The sequence below is a fragment of the Marmota marmota genome, unplaced genomic scaffold (genome assembly GCF_001458135.2).
Source record: "Marmota marmota marmota unplaced genomic scaffold, marMar, whole genome shotgun sequence".
NCBI lineage: Eukaryota > Metazoa > Chordata > Mammalia > Rodentia > Sciuridae > Marmota > Marmota marmota.
In genome coordinates, this window is record NW_026000229.1 from 3382390 (window position 1) to 3395693 (window position 13304).

Genomic DNA, 13304 nt, shown 5'->3' on the forward strand with positions numbered 1-13304 from the left:
TAAGTGAAAATTTGCAATGGCATCCAAAGCAACAGAAATAGTTTCAGATTTTTACGACTTTTAATAAAATCTCAATGTCTAAGTAATTAAGCAATAAAATCAGTTTCTCTTTTATTTCTTATGTTAAACTATCTGGTAACATACCCACTTCTTTCTCTCTTGGTGTTTCCACATAATTGCTGTTTGAAGGAGAATCAGACAGACACAGAAGGAGTGACAGTATGGAATAATGTGCATCTGTCTTTAAAACAAAAAATGCAGAACATGAATCAATGAGGTTGGTAAGTGCTTTCTAAACTAGATTGAGTAATGAAAGATAACCCCATGATAGCTATGTCCCCAATTTTTTTCTGGTCTTAGAAAACAAGTTATACCTAAATAAATCCTAACCTCTATACATCTTTCATAACTCAAATGATTACACATAAGGAACTTCAAAGCCATCTAAGGTTCTATACAGCTAACAAGTATAAAACACCTGAATTGATGATAGTCTTTACTCCTAGAACAACCGTAGTGTCTTTAGAGTGTGGTCAAAAATGGATTTTACTCTTTTGGCAATATGCATCATGAAGCTTAAAACATATCCAGTAGTTTTAACATATATGTGATATATTTTATTTAACCAGTGTCCTATTAATAACATTCAGATTTTTTCCCAATCTTTTGCTATCCCTAACTTAGGTTGCTTCATAATTATGAGTTTATCTATATCACAAATTCCTAAAAAATGAAACATTTAGCCAAAGAATATTTGCATTTGAAATTTTAAGGAATGCCAAAATAATCCCCATGAAAATTATTCATATTTGCATTTGGTATAAATAGTGCATGTATAATTGCAAAGAATATAAAATTAAAGATTTCCCATGCCAATTATTAATCAGATAAGTGAAAAATATTACCTCAGTGTTGCTTTAGTTTGCATTTGTTTTATAAACTTAAAAGTCATTTCATTTTGCTTTACTGGAAACCAATTTATGCTGTGCCTAAGAATTTTCAAGTCTCAATACTTTTTACTTATAATTTACAATGATTCTCATACATCATTCTATTTATTTTATGAAAAGTACTGTCTTTGTATGCTGGCCTTTTTGTGAAGAGCTAAACATGAAAAAGCAAATTTTTTCTTTGTTCAAGTTTTTATCTGATTGTCAGTCTTTCCTTATTTACAAGACTGATTTCTAGATTGAGCTATTAGCTGGGCAGAAAACAGTGAACTCAGCAGGCCTGAGTTATTGAAGCCTTGTACATTCCCTAAAAGGTCTTATTTCATGAATGGCCCTTGCCTGGTTTCTGTTGACCAAGCTCTTAAAATGTTAGAACTAATTAGAGTGTTGTAAATGTCAGGTATTGAACCATGCTATACCAATTTTCTAGATAGTTCATGCAAATAATGTGATTTATGAGGAACATCTGCTTTCTTTGGGGAATGTGGAACTTCGACAATTTCAGTCACACAGGCATTACATGCTCAGATGAGTCCCCATCCCTCCTGGAAATCCCTAGAATCTGGGCTCAGGTAGCCAACACTGGGCACTTGACATGGCATGTAAGGAGAAAATGTGCAATCATCTGAACCAGACTCAGACATGGTATTATCAGATCAGAAATTTAAAATAACTATAATTAATATGCTAAGGACTCTGATGGGAAAAGTGAATTATAAAGAAAGATTTGAATAGTGATCACTAAAGTCTGGGAAAGGTGTGGGGAGATGCAAGGGTAGAAGAAGGAAGGTTGGATATGATCAATGAATGCTGTATGCATGTATGGAAATATCACACTGAATCCTATTAATACGTATGATTAGGTACATGCTAGTTTTCAAAGAAGAACTGATAGGTAATACAAGCAGGGAGATGAAAACTCGGTAAAAGAATCAAAATGAAGAGCTACACATAAAAAACAAGGCAAAAGGGGCTGGGGTTGTGGCTCAGTGGTAGAGCACTTGACTACCATGTGCAAGGGCCTGGGTTTGATCCTCAGCACCACATAAAAATAAATAAATACAATAAAGGTATTATGTGTAACTAAAAAATAAAACTTAAAAAAAAGGCAAAAGAAATGATGAATGCCTTTTATGGGCTCATCAGTAGACTGGCACAAGCAAAGAAAGTGAGCTCAATCATATGTCAACAGAAATTTGCAAAATTTAAAAGTAAAGAGAAAAATGAATGAAGAAAACAGAACAGAATATACAAGAACGGTGGGACACTACAAAAGACATAATATATCTGTAATGGGAACATCAAGAAAAGAAAGATAATAAATATTTGGAGAATGATAGTTTTCCCAAATTAAAGACAAATACCAAACCACAGAAGTTCAGAAAACACCAAGAAAGATAGATACAAAATATCTACAACTAGGCATATAATATACAAATTGTAGAAAGTCTAAGAGAGAAGGTGCTCCTAAGAGGAACAAGAATAGGCATTACATTAGAATTTTCTTCAGAAACCGAAGTAAGAAAGAAGTGGAGTGAAATACTCCAAGTGTTAAAAAAAAAAAAAAATTCCCTAGAACCCAGAATTCTGTATCCAGCAAAATTATCCTTCAATAGTGAAGCAGAAATAAAGACTTTCTTAAATAAAAAATTGAATGTATTTGTGCTAGTAGACATACCTGGCAAGAAATGTTAAAAGAAATCTTTCATAGAGAAGGAAACGATACAGGTTGGAAACTTGAATTTATATAAAGAATTGAAGAGCATTAGAAAAGGAAAAAAAAATGAAGGTAAAATAAAATCTTATATTTTGCATATTCTTAGTTGATCTAACAATAAACCGGTGTAATCCCAGAGGCTTGGGAGGCTGAGATAGGAGAATCACAAGTTCAAAGCCAGCCTCAGCAAAAGTGAGGCTCTAAGCAACTCAGTGAGTCCCTGTCTCTAAATAAAATACAAAATAGGGCTGGGGATGTGGTTCAGTGGTTGAGTGCCCCTGAATTCAATCCCTGGTACAAAACAAAACAAACAAACAAACATTATTATTATTATCACTTTTGGTACTGGGGGATGAATCTAGGGTACTTTACCACCGAGTTACATCTCTAGTTCTTCATATTTTGAGACAGGATCTTGCTAATTTGTCCAGGCTGGCCTCGAACTTGCAATCCTCCTACCTCAGGCTCCCCAATTCCTGGGATGACCAGGAGTGCACTACTGCATCTCACAGTTTGTTAGAAATTATAATGGCAAAAATTATTCAAAACAAAAAAATGATTTTTGCTTCTCAGTGAAATGAATGATGGTTATATTATAAGGGATGGGAGGAAGAAACTATGATTATTCTGTACAAGGCACCTACACTACCTGTGAAAGTAATATAATTATTTGAAAATAGATATAAACTAGAGATGACTATCAGAATGATAGCTGGAAAAAGAAGAAAGATCTGCCAAAGGAAACTAAATAATAAAAATGAGAGCAGAGTCAGGTGCAATGGTGCACACCTATAATGCCAGGAAGTTGAGACAGGAGGATCACAAGTTTAAGACCAATGTCAGCAACTTAGGTCCTAAGCAACTTACTGAGACCCAGTCCCCAAATAAAAAATAAAACGAGCTGGGGATGTGGCTCAGTAGTAAAGTTCCCCTGGGTTAAATCCCCAGTACCCCTTCCCAAAATAAAAAAATAAACAAATAAATGAATATATACATATATCTATATATCATGTATATATTCATATATATGTATATATTATATGTTTGTATGTGTGTATAAATATAAACACACACAAACATGAATGATGAGAGAGAGAGAAAGAGCAGATATCAATGAAATTGAAAACAGGATATCAATTTTAAAAGTCAACAAACCAAAAGCTGGTTCTTTGAAAAGGTTAATAATATTCATAAATGTCTAGCTATGCTACCACAAGAAGAAATAGAGTACTAAAATCAGAAATGAAAGAGAGGCCATCACTCCTGATTCTACGGACATTACAAAGGATAATAAAGGAGTATTATGAATACTCAATGCCTACAAATTTGATAATTTAGATAAAATGGATCAATTCCTTGAAAGATGCAATTTACCAAAATTCACACAATGATTAATAAATCTTAGAAGATATTCGTATCTATTAAAGAAATTAAATCAACAATTTGAGAACCCTCTAAAACAATGCACCAAGCCACATGGTTTCACTGATGAATTCTACCAAACATTTAAAGAGGACTAAAACCATATCTCTATAATCAAAAAGTAGAAGCAAAGGGAATCCTTCTTAGCTGAATTTACGAGACCAGTCTGCTGGGACTAAAAAAAAAAAAAAACAGCTAAAAAAGGGATTTCCCAAGACTGCTATCATTAAAAGCCATAAACTGGATGGTTTAAAGCAAAAAGCACTTATTTTCTAACAGTTGTGGAGGTTGAAGTCTGAGAACAAGGAGTTGGTAGGGCCATGCTCCCTCTGAAGTCTGCAATGAAGGATTTTGCTTGCTTCTCCCTAGCTTCTGGTAGTTCTGGTGGTTGCTAACATTCCCTGGCGCTTGCAGAAGCACCATTCCAACCTCTGCTTCCACTGTCAGATAACGTTCTATGTGTGACTGTGTCCAAGTTTCCCTGTTTTCATAAGAACACTAGTTATGAGATTAAGGCCTACTCTAATCCAGGATAACTCCATTCCAACTTGTTACATCATCATAGACCCTATAATAAGATCACATTCATAGGTACTAGGTGATAGAACTTTTACATATCTTTTTGGAGGACACAATTCAACCCATAACAGATGGCAGTACTTTCTAAATTAATCTAGAGATTCAACACAATCCCTACAAAAATTCTAGCAGGCTTTTTGTAGAAATTTAGAATATTTTAAAATGTACATGGAAATTCAAGAGGTCCATTAGAGATAAAACAATTTTAAAAAAGAACAAAGCTGGAGGATGTTTGTTTATTTTGGTATTGGGGATTAAATCCAGGGGCACTTTACCACTGAGCTACAGCCCTAGTCCTTTTTATTTTTCTATTTTGAGACAGGATCTCACCAAATTGCTGAGGGCATTGCTAAATTGCTGAGTTTGGTCTTGAACTTGGCAATCCTCCTGCCTCAGCCTCCCAAGTTGCTGGGTTACAGGCATGTTCCAGAGTTCAGCAGTGGGTGCTAAGTCTAAACATTTATGTTCCCCTAGAAATTCGTGTTGAAATCCTAACCTCCACAGTGATGGGATTAGGAACTGGGGCCTTTGAAAACAGAGCCCTACTGAATGATATAGTGTCCTAATAAGGAAGGCTCTGGGAATCCTTCAGCTCTTCGGTCAGGTGAGAGCACAGAGAGAAGATGACTAACTGTAAACTGGGAAGCAGCCTCACCACATACCAAATCTGCCGCGGCCTTGACTTATATTTCTACCCTTCAGAACCACGAGAAATCAATTTCTATAGTTTATAAAAGCCACCTAGTCTATGGTATTTTGGTATAGCAGCCTAAACGAATTAAGACAGAGGACTTACATTACCCAAGTGAAAAACTTACTATGAAGTAATAAAGATAGGTATACAGAACAATGAAACAATTCAGAATCCAGCAATACATCTTTACTTCTGTGTGTGTGTATGTGTGTGTGTGTGTATGTTCCTGGGGACAGAAATTTGGGCATGCTAGGCAAGTGGCCTACCACTGAGCTACATCTCCAATCCCTATCCTTATATTTTAAAAAAATTTTTATTTTGTTTTTGACAAAAGTGCCAAATCAATTTGATAGATGATAACCTTTTCACAAATGGTACTGGGAGAATTGTATAATCATATGTAAAAAAGAAAAGAAAAAGTTAATTTAGACCCTTTTCTCACAACATATACAACAAATTAACTCAAAATGGATCACAGACCTAAATGCAACTGCTAAAAACATAAAACTTCAAAGTTGATGGCTTTGGGTTAGGCTAAGAGTTCTTAGATAAAATACCAAAAGCATAAGCTATAAAAGAAATTAACAAAATGTACTCCATTAAAATTTATAACCTTTTTACTTAAAAAAAAAAAAGTGAAAAGACAAGTTAGAAACTAGAGGAAAATATTTATAAATAATTTTTCTGATAAAGAACTTGCATGAAAAATATGTAAGCAACTAGCAACTCTGATAAGACAATAAGACAAAATAATCCATTTAAAATTGGGCAAAAGACTTGAATGGACACCACAGGAAACATACATTTGGCTAAAAAGCTCAAAAGTTCTTGAAAAGATTTTCAACATCATTAGGTATTAGGGAAAGGTAAATCAAACCACTTGAGATAGTACTACATACTCCTAGGGAGTAATATATTGTCTCTCAAAATGAGAGACAATAACAAGTGTAGGAAGGATGTGGAGAAATTGGAACCCTTATACATTTCTAGTAGAAATGTAAAATGACAAGATAACTTTGAGAAACAATTTAGCAGTTTCTTAAAAGGTTAAACCTAAGCTTACCATATAAACCAGCAATTCAAACAAAAAGGAATGAAGTCATATGTCCCACACAAAGTACCCCTGGGTTCAATCACCAATACCAAAAATAAAAAGTATTGGGGATGGGGTTTAATGGCAGAGAAGATCTGGGTTCAATTCCCAGGACTTAAGAAAAAAAAAAAAAAGTTAACCGGGTCTTACTGTAACGTTTTTTTACTTTATAAACCTCTTAATTTTTTCTAATGGACTGTTTTGTAGTGACACTTAGCTTAAAACACAAATATAGTTCACTACCTTACAAAAGTTTTTTCTTTCTTTATATCCTAAGTTTTTCTTTTTTTTTTTCTTTTTCTGTTTCTATTTTGAGAGGGTCTTAGCCTCCCAAGTCACTGGAATTATAGGTGTGTACCCCAATGCCTTCAAGGTCAACTTATTATTTTTTGAGTGGGGGGTACCAGGGATTAAACTTAGGGGCACTTGACCATTGAAGCACATCCCCAGCCCTATTTTGTATTTTATTTAGGGACAGGGTCTCATTGAGTTGCTTAGCACCTTTCCGTTGCTAAGGCTGGCTTTCAACTAGCCATTCTCCTACCTCAGCCTCCCTAACCGCTGGGATTATAGACGACAGCCACGTGCCTGGCTGGGTCAACTTATTATTAAGGAAACTTTTTTCTATAAATGTAGTGTAGCCTAAATGTACTGAGTGTATAAAGTGTACAGTAGTGCACAATCATGTCCTAGGCCCTCATTTCACTCACCACGCACTCAACTTATACACTCAGAGCAATTTTCAGTCCTATAAGCGCCATACATGGCAAGTGTCCTATAGAAGTGTGCCATTTTAAAATTTTTATATATATTTCTTCTGGACCTTTTCTTTGTTTAGATACATAAAAACCATCATGACAAGTTACCTACAGTACACACACTGACATGCTGTACAGGTTTATAGCCAACAAACTATAAACCATATCGCCTATGTGAGCAGTAAGACCGTACCACCTAGGTTAGTTTATTCTGCAACACTCACACAATGACAAAACTACATAAAGATGCATTTCTCAAAATGCATCCCTGTCACTAAGGGACACGTGACTGTATTTTAATTTAAATTAAACTGAGATTGAAACATTTGCTGTGTTGGAATGGGGATATTAATAATACATATTGAAAATGGTCTTCCATGGGATAAACACTGCTTAGGACATTGTACGTGCTACAAAAAAGCTTGCCATTATATTCATATTATAGTGTAATGACACCTAAATTATTCCATTCTACAGTGTTATGGTTTGTTTCTTAATTGTCCCCTAAAGTCATGTGTTGAAGGCTTGGTCATCTGCCTATGGGGTTTATGGAAGGTGGTGGAACTTTTAGGAGGTGGGGCCAAGTAGAAGGTAGTTTGGTTATTAGGGGCATGCACTTGAAAGGGATACTGGGGCCCTAGGCTCTTCCTCTCTTTCTCTCTGATTCCTGGCCACAAGGTGAGTAGCCTCCTCTATCAGGTGCAATTTGCCTATCACATACTGCGTTGCTACATGCCCAAAGGCAATAGAGCCAACTGATCATGGACAGAAACCTCTGAAACTGTGAGCCAAAATAAACCTTTCCTCCTTTAAACTGAATTTCTCAGTTTTTCTGAGAAAATTTCCACAGCAATAGAAAGCTGACTAACACATAAAGTCTACTTAGGAAGTAAAATTAGTCAAGGTATCTAAAAAAGATCTACCTCCTCTTCCCAAGTGGTCCTTAGACTAAAGTGCATAGAAATGCGTTTCTAGTCCTTAGGGCATGGATTCAAAACACTTCCACTCCCTCTTTCTTCCTGAAATACCTTTAGAACCATTTCCTTAAACTGATAGACAATTTTTTAAAAATTATATAAAAAAATTATCTAAAAATTATCTAAAGCTCTCTCTCTCTCTCTCTCTCTTTTTTTTTTTTTTGTGGTGCTAAGGATCAAACCAGGGCTTCAAGTGTACCAGGGAAGCCCTCTACCAGTGACATCTCAGTCTTAAATCTCTCTTCTGTATGATACCAATTTCCACAGTGTTAACAAATAAGAAAGCCTATCAATAATAGAAAATTCATCAGAGGTTATTGTGAAGATTAAATGAGTGAATATGTGAGCAGTAAAAAGGTTAACTGAGTAGGTATAGGTTGCTTAACCCCTTAATATCCCGCATCCCCGATGATCCTTGATGACCCTAGATGGGCTCCTGGCAGATACCTATTTTTTTTTTTTTTAATATTTTTAGTTGTTGATGGACCTTTATTTTATTTATTTGTATGTTGTGCTAAGAATCGAACCCAGTGCCTCACGTATGCTAGGCAAGCGCGTTACCACTGAGCCACAACCCCAGCCCCCCCCTATTAAACCCTCAGAGGACTCTGCTAAGGAGTGTGTCTGCCAAAAGCTTGGACCATGCTCTATCAGTGTGACCAGAGTTAATGCTAACAATGTGAATTAATGTAAATGTCTATTTCATGTGCCAGAGGCCCTCAGTTTGACTTCTGGGGGGCTGGAGTCTGAGTAGTTAAGGGCAGCCTTATGGGCACTGCATGCTTCCAAGACCAACCTCAATAAAAATCCTAGACACCAAAGCTCAGGTGAATGCCCTGGTTGGCAACAAATTACACATGTTGTCATGCACTGTTGCTAGAAGAATTAAGTGCATCCCTGTGTGACTACTGGGAAGGGACACCTGAGGCTTGTGCTGGTTTCTGCTCTATGCACCTTGTCCCTTCGCTGAGTTTATCCTGAATCCTGTCACTGCAATAAGCCATTAAAAACAGTGAGGATATCAGCTTTTGAGTTCTGTGAATCCTTCTAGCAAACCATTGTTCTTTTGAGGCCAAATGACACACTATCAAAGTGTATCTGGCATCTACTAAATAAGAATATGCAGTTGTTACCAAATGCCGAGAAGCCATTTGGAAGTTTTAAGATATCCAGAAAGTGCTATGATTTGTACCAATCGTGGATCTTGATAGCCACAGTACGTTGAAGGCAAGAAGATGAATAAATAAGAAGACGCTTTTTCTTTTCATAACAAACCTGAAGCAAACTTATTTGATGGTAACATTTAAGTCAACTTCCAGGAGATCACATTCTAGCTAGTGGATAATACTAAAATAGAATGAATGATTAAATATTAACAAAAATAAGCTGACAATAATCAGATTGAAAAAATGTGAAATATACAATGGAGATCTCATAATTGGAAGCATACCTTTATTTCTTTTATGCTGGGAAGTGATGAATTTAGAAATTCCTCAGTTAATTTCTTCCAACTAGCAGCTTTGCTGAGATCAGAATGAATAATAAATTTTTCATAAATTCTAAAATATATAAAAAAATATAAAAATATATTAAAAAATTCACTAAAGGTTATAAAGACATTAACAAGAAGATTAATAAGAAATTCACATATTTCTGAATATATATATCTATATATACACATACATATAGAACCAACTTACCCTTCTATTGTCTTTTCTATTTTGTGGCTGTTAACATCCAAGAAACGATGAAATCTAATAAAGATAAAACGTGATTTTTTTATGCCAATTTTGTCATACAGCTAAGAAGAGTCACCTCATAGCTCTCCATATCCCCATGTATGCTGTATTTTGCTATACATTTCCAGCGTGCACCTCTATCACCACTGCTCCACCATCAGGCAGGCAAACAATCACCATGTCTGAGAGAATACTCAAGCATTCTTTCCTCAGGACACAGGTGCACTCCGAGCCTCCCAACCCCGTCTTCTGGTTCCTTTGTCTTCACAAAAGACCCTGTGTCTAAGTGTCTAAGTCCAGTAAAGTATATTCTTTATCAGGTATTCCCCCCCCACCAAAAAAAATTTTTTTTGGTACCAGGGATCAAACCCAGGGGCACTTAACAACTGAACCACATCTCCAGCCCCTTTTAAATGCTTTTTTTTTTTTTTTTTTTTTTTTAAATGGAGACAGGGTCTCAGTAAGTTGCTAAGGGCCTTGCTAAATTGCTGAGGCTGGCCTTGAACTTGCCTCAGCCTCCTGAGCTGTAGGGATTACAGGTGTGCACCGCCACACCCAGCTTGTTCCTGATCTTTATAATGCCAGAGTGAAACTTAAGGACACCTTCCCTGAATGATTCCTTTTTTTTTTTTTTTTTTAGAGAGAGAGAGAGAATTTTAATATGCATTTTTTTAGTTTTCAGCGGACACAACATCTTTGTTTGTATGTGGTGCTGAGGATCAAACCCGGGCCGCATGCATGCCAGGCGAGCGTGCTACCGCTTGAGCCACATCCCCAGCCCTGAGTGATATTTTTTAATGCACAAAACAAAATGCAAAGAAAACCAAGTGTACTGAAATATAGTTATCAAATTTTAAAAACTCTATGATCTATTAACAGATCTATTTATTGATTAAGTCACTAAATAATAAGATCTAGAAATAAGTCCAAGGTCTATCATTAAAGTAACAACAAACAATATTTAGAAATACCTGCAACAACTGTAATATGATATGAAAATAATGTGATTTCTACTGGTGACAAAGTCATAGATAAACTGATACCACTAAGGTTTGTTGTCTTCGTTCGTAATTGACGAAAAAATTGATGAAAAAAACTTACTTTTCAGTCCCAGGTTAGTGTGATTTTTTTTTCCCCTCATCTGAATTCACAAATACCTGAATTCTCTTCAGACTCTCAGGTTAAGAATCCCTACTATACATCATAATGTTACTAACTTTTGTCTCTGTCTTTCTTAAGGATAGAGGGTATCCCTCTTTCATTTCTGACTTTTTAGGGCTCAGAAAATGATCACAATTTTAACAATGTAAACATGATGCATTCATTTTTTTTCTATTAAAGCACCACTGCTTACTTAAGTCTGGTTTTCCATTGTTTAGTAGCAAAGCCAGCAATCTGTACTTAAAAGTAGATTCCACTATTTAATAACACATCTAATTCTATTCCAGAAAATGGCTGGGTGTAACACCACTTTACCTATTATAGTTTAGTTTCTCAACCTATAAAAGAAAATAGTAACTTCTTATGTCTCTCCCAATTCAAAAATGATGATTATTTGTTCACTGACATTTAAAATATTAATGGAAAAATTTCTTGGGAGGCAGCATTTAAGTTTCTGTGCTAGATGAGCTATTTCAAACTTTGCTATTTTTATAAATTACATTTAAGAAATGAGTTTGTTCCATTTATTTATTTATTTTATGTGGTGCTGAGGATCAAACCCAGCGCTCTACTGCTGAGCCACAACCCCAGCCCCAGAAATGAGTTTATTTCATAAATTTGACTTGCTTTATATGAATCTGAAAGCCCTCAATTCTCATAAACCAAGTAGGTAATTTATGTAACATTTTGAAAAACTATTCACTATTCAAGAAGATTTTTGTGAGCTGGAGGTGAATCTCAGTAGTAGAGCTTGAGCTTAGCATGCATGAGGCACTAGTTTCAGTCCCCAGCATATAGAATTGTTCTTACTGAAATTAAATAGATAGAATGTTAACATTGACATTCTTTTAGCAATAATTCCATTATGGTAATGATCATAACAGTACTGTCTAATTTACATTTTCCATAAAGGAAAACAGGAGATGCGACTCCACCTATCTAAAATGTATAAATCTTAAGAATTACTTATAAGAGAACCCATAATTAAAAACTGTAGTAATGACTTAGCACAGGATGTTCCAATAACTGTTCTTGGTTACTTACATTCTAGCTGGAGATGGAGATGTGGGAGACAACAGTAAACAGCTCCAAAATCCACTTACCCATCCATTCAAAACAATTATTTTTGATGTGCAGCGTACTGCGCTAAGCGCGGTGGGGACAGCAGGGAAGAGAACAGAAGCAGACCCACTCGCTTGAAGCGCGACCAATGCTAACGGGGCCCACACTTCATGACCCATTCACCGTTTAAACTGCGTGTCATCCGCGAAAGGGACCCAGGAGACAATTGGGCGCCGCGCAACAGCAGCCGCAGTAAGCAGCAACGCCCGCAAGGGTTCCCCTAGAGGGACGCGCCCACTCCACCCTCCACGGTCCAGCCGCCCAGCCGAACGCACCGCCGCGACCCAGCAGGCGGCCCCGGCGACGGCGGGCAGCCAGGACCCAGGAGCAGGGCTCGCATGCCGCACACCTGAAGTTGGACCAGGCGAAGTTCAGGGCCAGCTGGAAGTTGGGATCTGCCTCGTCATGGAGGCCAGACACACGCCGGATGAGCTCTCGCACGTCCCGCTCTTGCTGTTTGTCCAACCGGGTCCACGCCGGCACCAGCCGGGCCATATCCCAGGCGTTCCGGCCGCGCCAAGTCTCTACCAAGTAGCAGACGTTCTCGCGAGAGTTTGGCTCGCGCGTGGCGCGGCGCCTACGCGAGGTTGATACATTCTCGCGAGAATTCGCGCTCCTTTGGTATTGGTTCTTGGAACTTTCTTTCTTTTCTTTCTTTCGTTCTAGGCTCGAAGGTTTTTTGTTTGTTTGTTTATTTTTTTCTTTTTTATTTATGTTGGCGCGTCTTTAAAAGGAGGGCATCCGAATGTGCATGTTCTAGTCGCCCGTGGTAAATTTTAAGTAACCAGATTAATGAGGGTCTCTGCCTATCTTGATTGATGGCTTAAATTCTGGTGTATTTTGACAGCAGTCAAGTTAGTTTTACAGTTCGGTGTATGATTCGCACCTTCATACCTTATTGCCATGACCTAGTTAGTTGTTCATCCTTCTCCAGCTTTCAGTTTCTTCTACTATATATAAATGATCTTTCCGTGTCATCATCCACAAGGGCCACACGCCATGGTCTACGTATAGCAGGTGTTAGCAAAGCGGATTGTCTTGGCATTCGCGCTGAGTGCTGTAGCCTGGCTCCTGCGCTCACCTATTCTTTGG

The 13304-nt window shown here is 37.0% G+C and overlaps 1 protein-coding gene across 4 annotated transcripts in view; it reads right to left on the reverse strand.

Moving 5' to 3' along the window:
• Tubgcp5 (tubulin gamma complex associated protein 5) overlaps positions 1-12807 on the reverse strand; it is a 34817-nt gene extending 22010 nt beyond the window's left edge. The window contains exons 1-4 of one of the 4 annotated variants that reach the window (XM_015480335.2): positions 12562-12807; positions 9891-9944; positions 9641-9749; positions 145-241 (exon numbers count right to left, since the gene is read on the reverse strand). In XM_015480335.2, coding sequence (XP_015335821.1) covers positions 145-241; positions 9641-9749; positions 9891-9944; positions 12562-12707 — 406 coding nt within the window. In that variant the 5' untranslated portion in view covers positions 12708-12807. Of the gene's footprint in view, positions 1-144; positions 242-9640; positions 9750-9890; positions 9945-12487 lie in introns of those variants that run through there. The other 3 variants (XM_048793459.1, XM_048793458.1, XM_048793460.1) reach the window with 3 other exon arrangements.
• Positions 12808-13304: the final 497 nt, after the last annotated feature.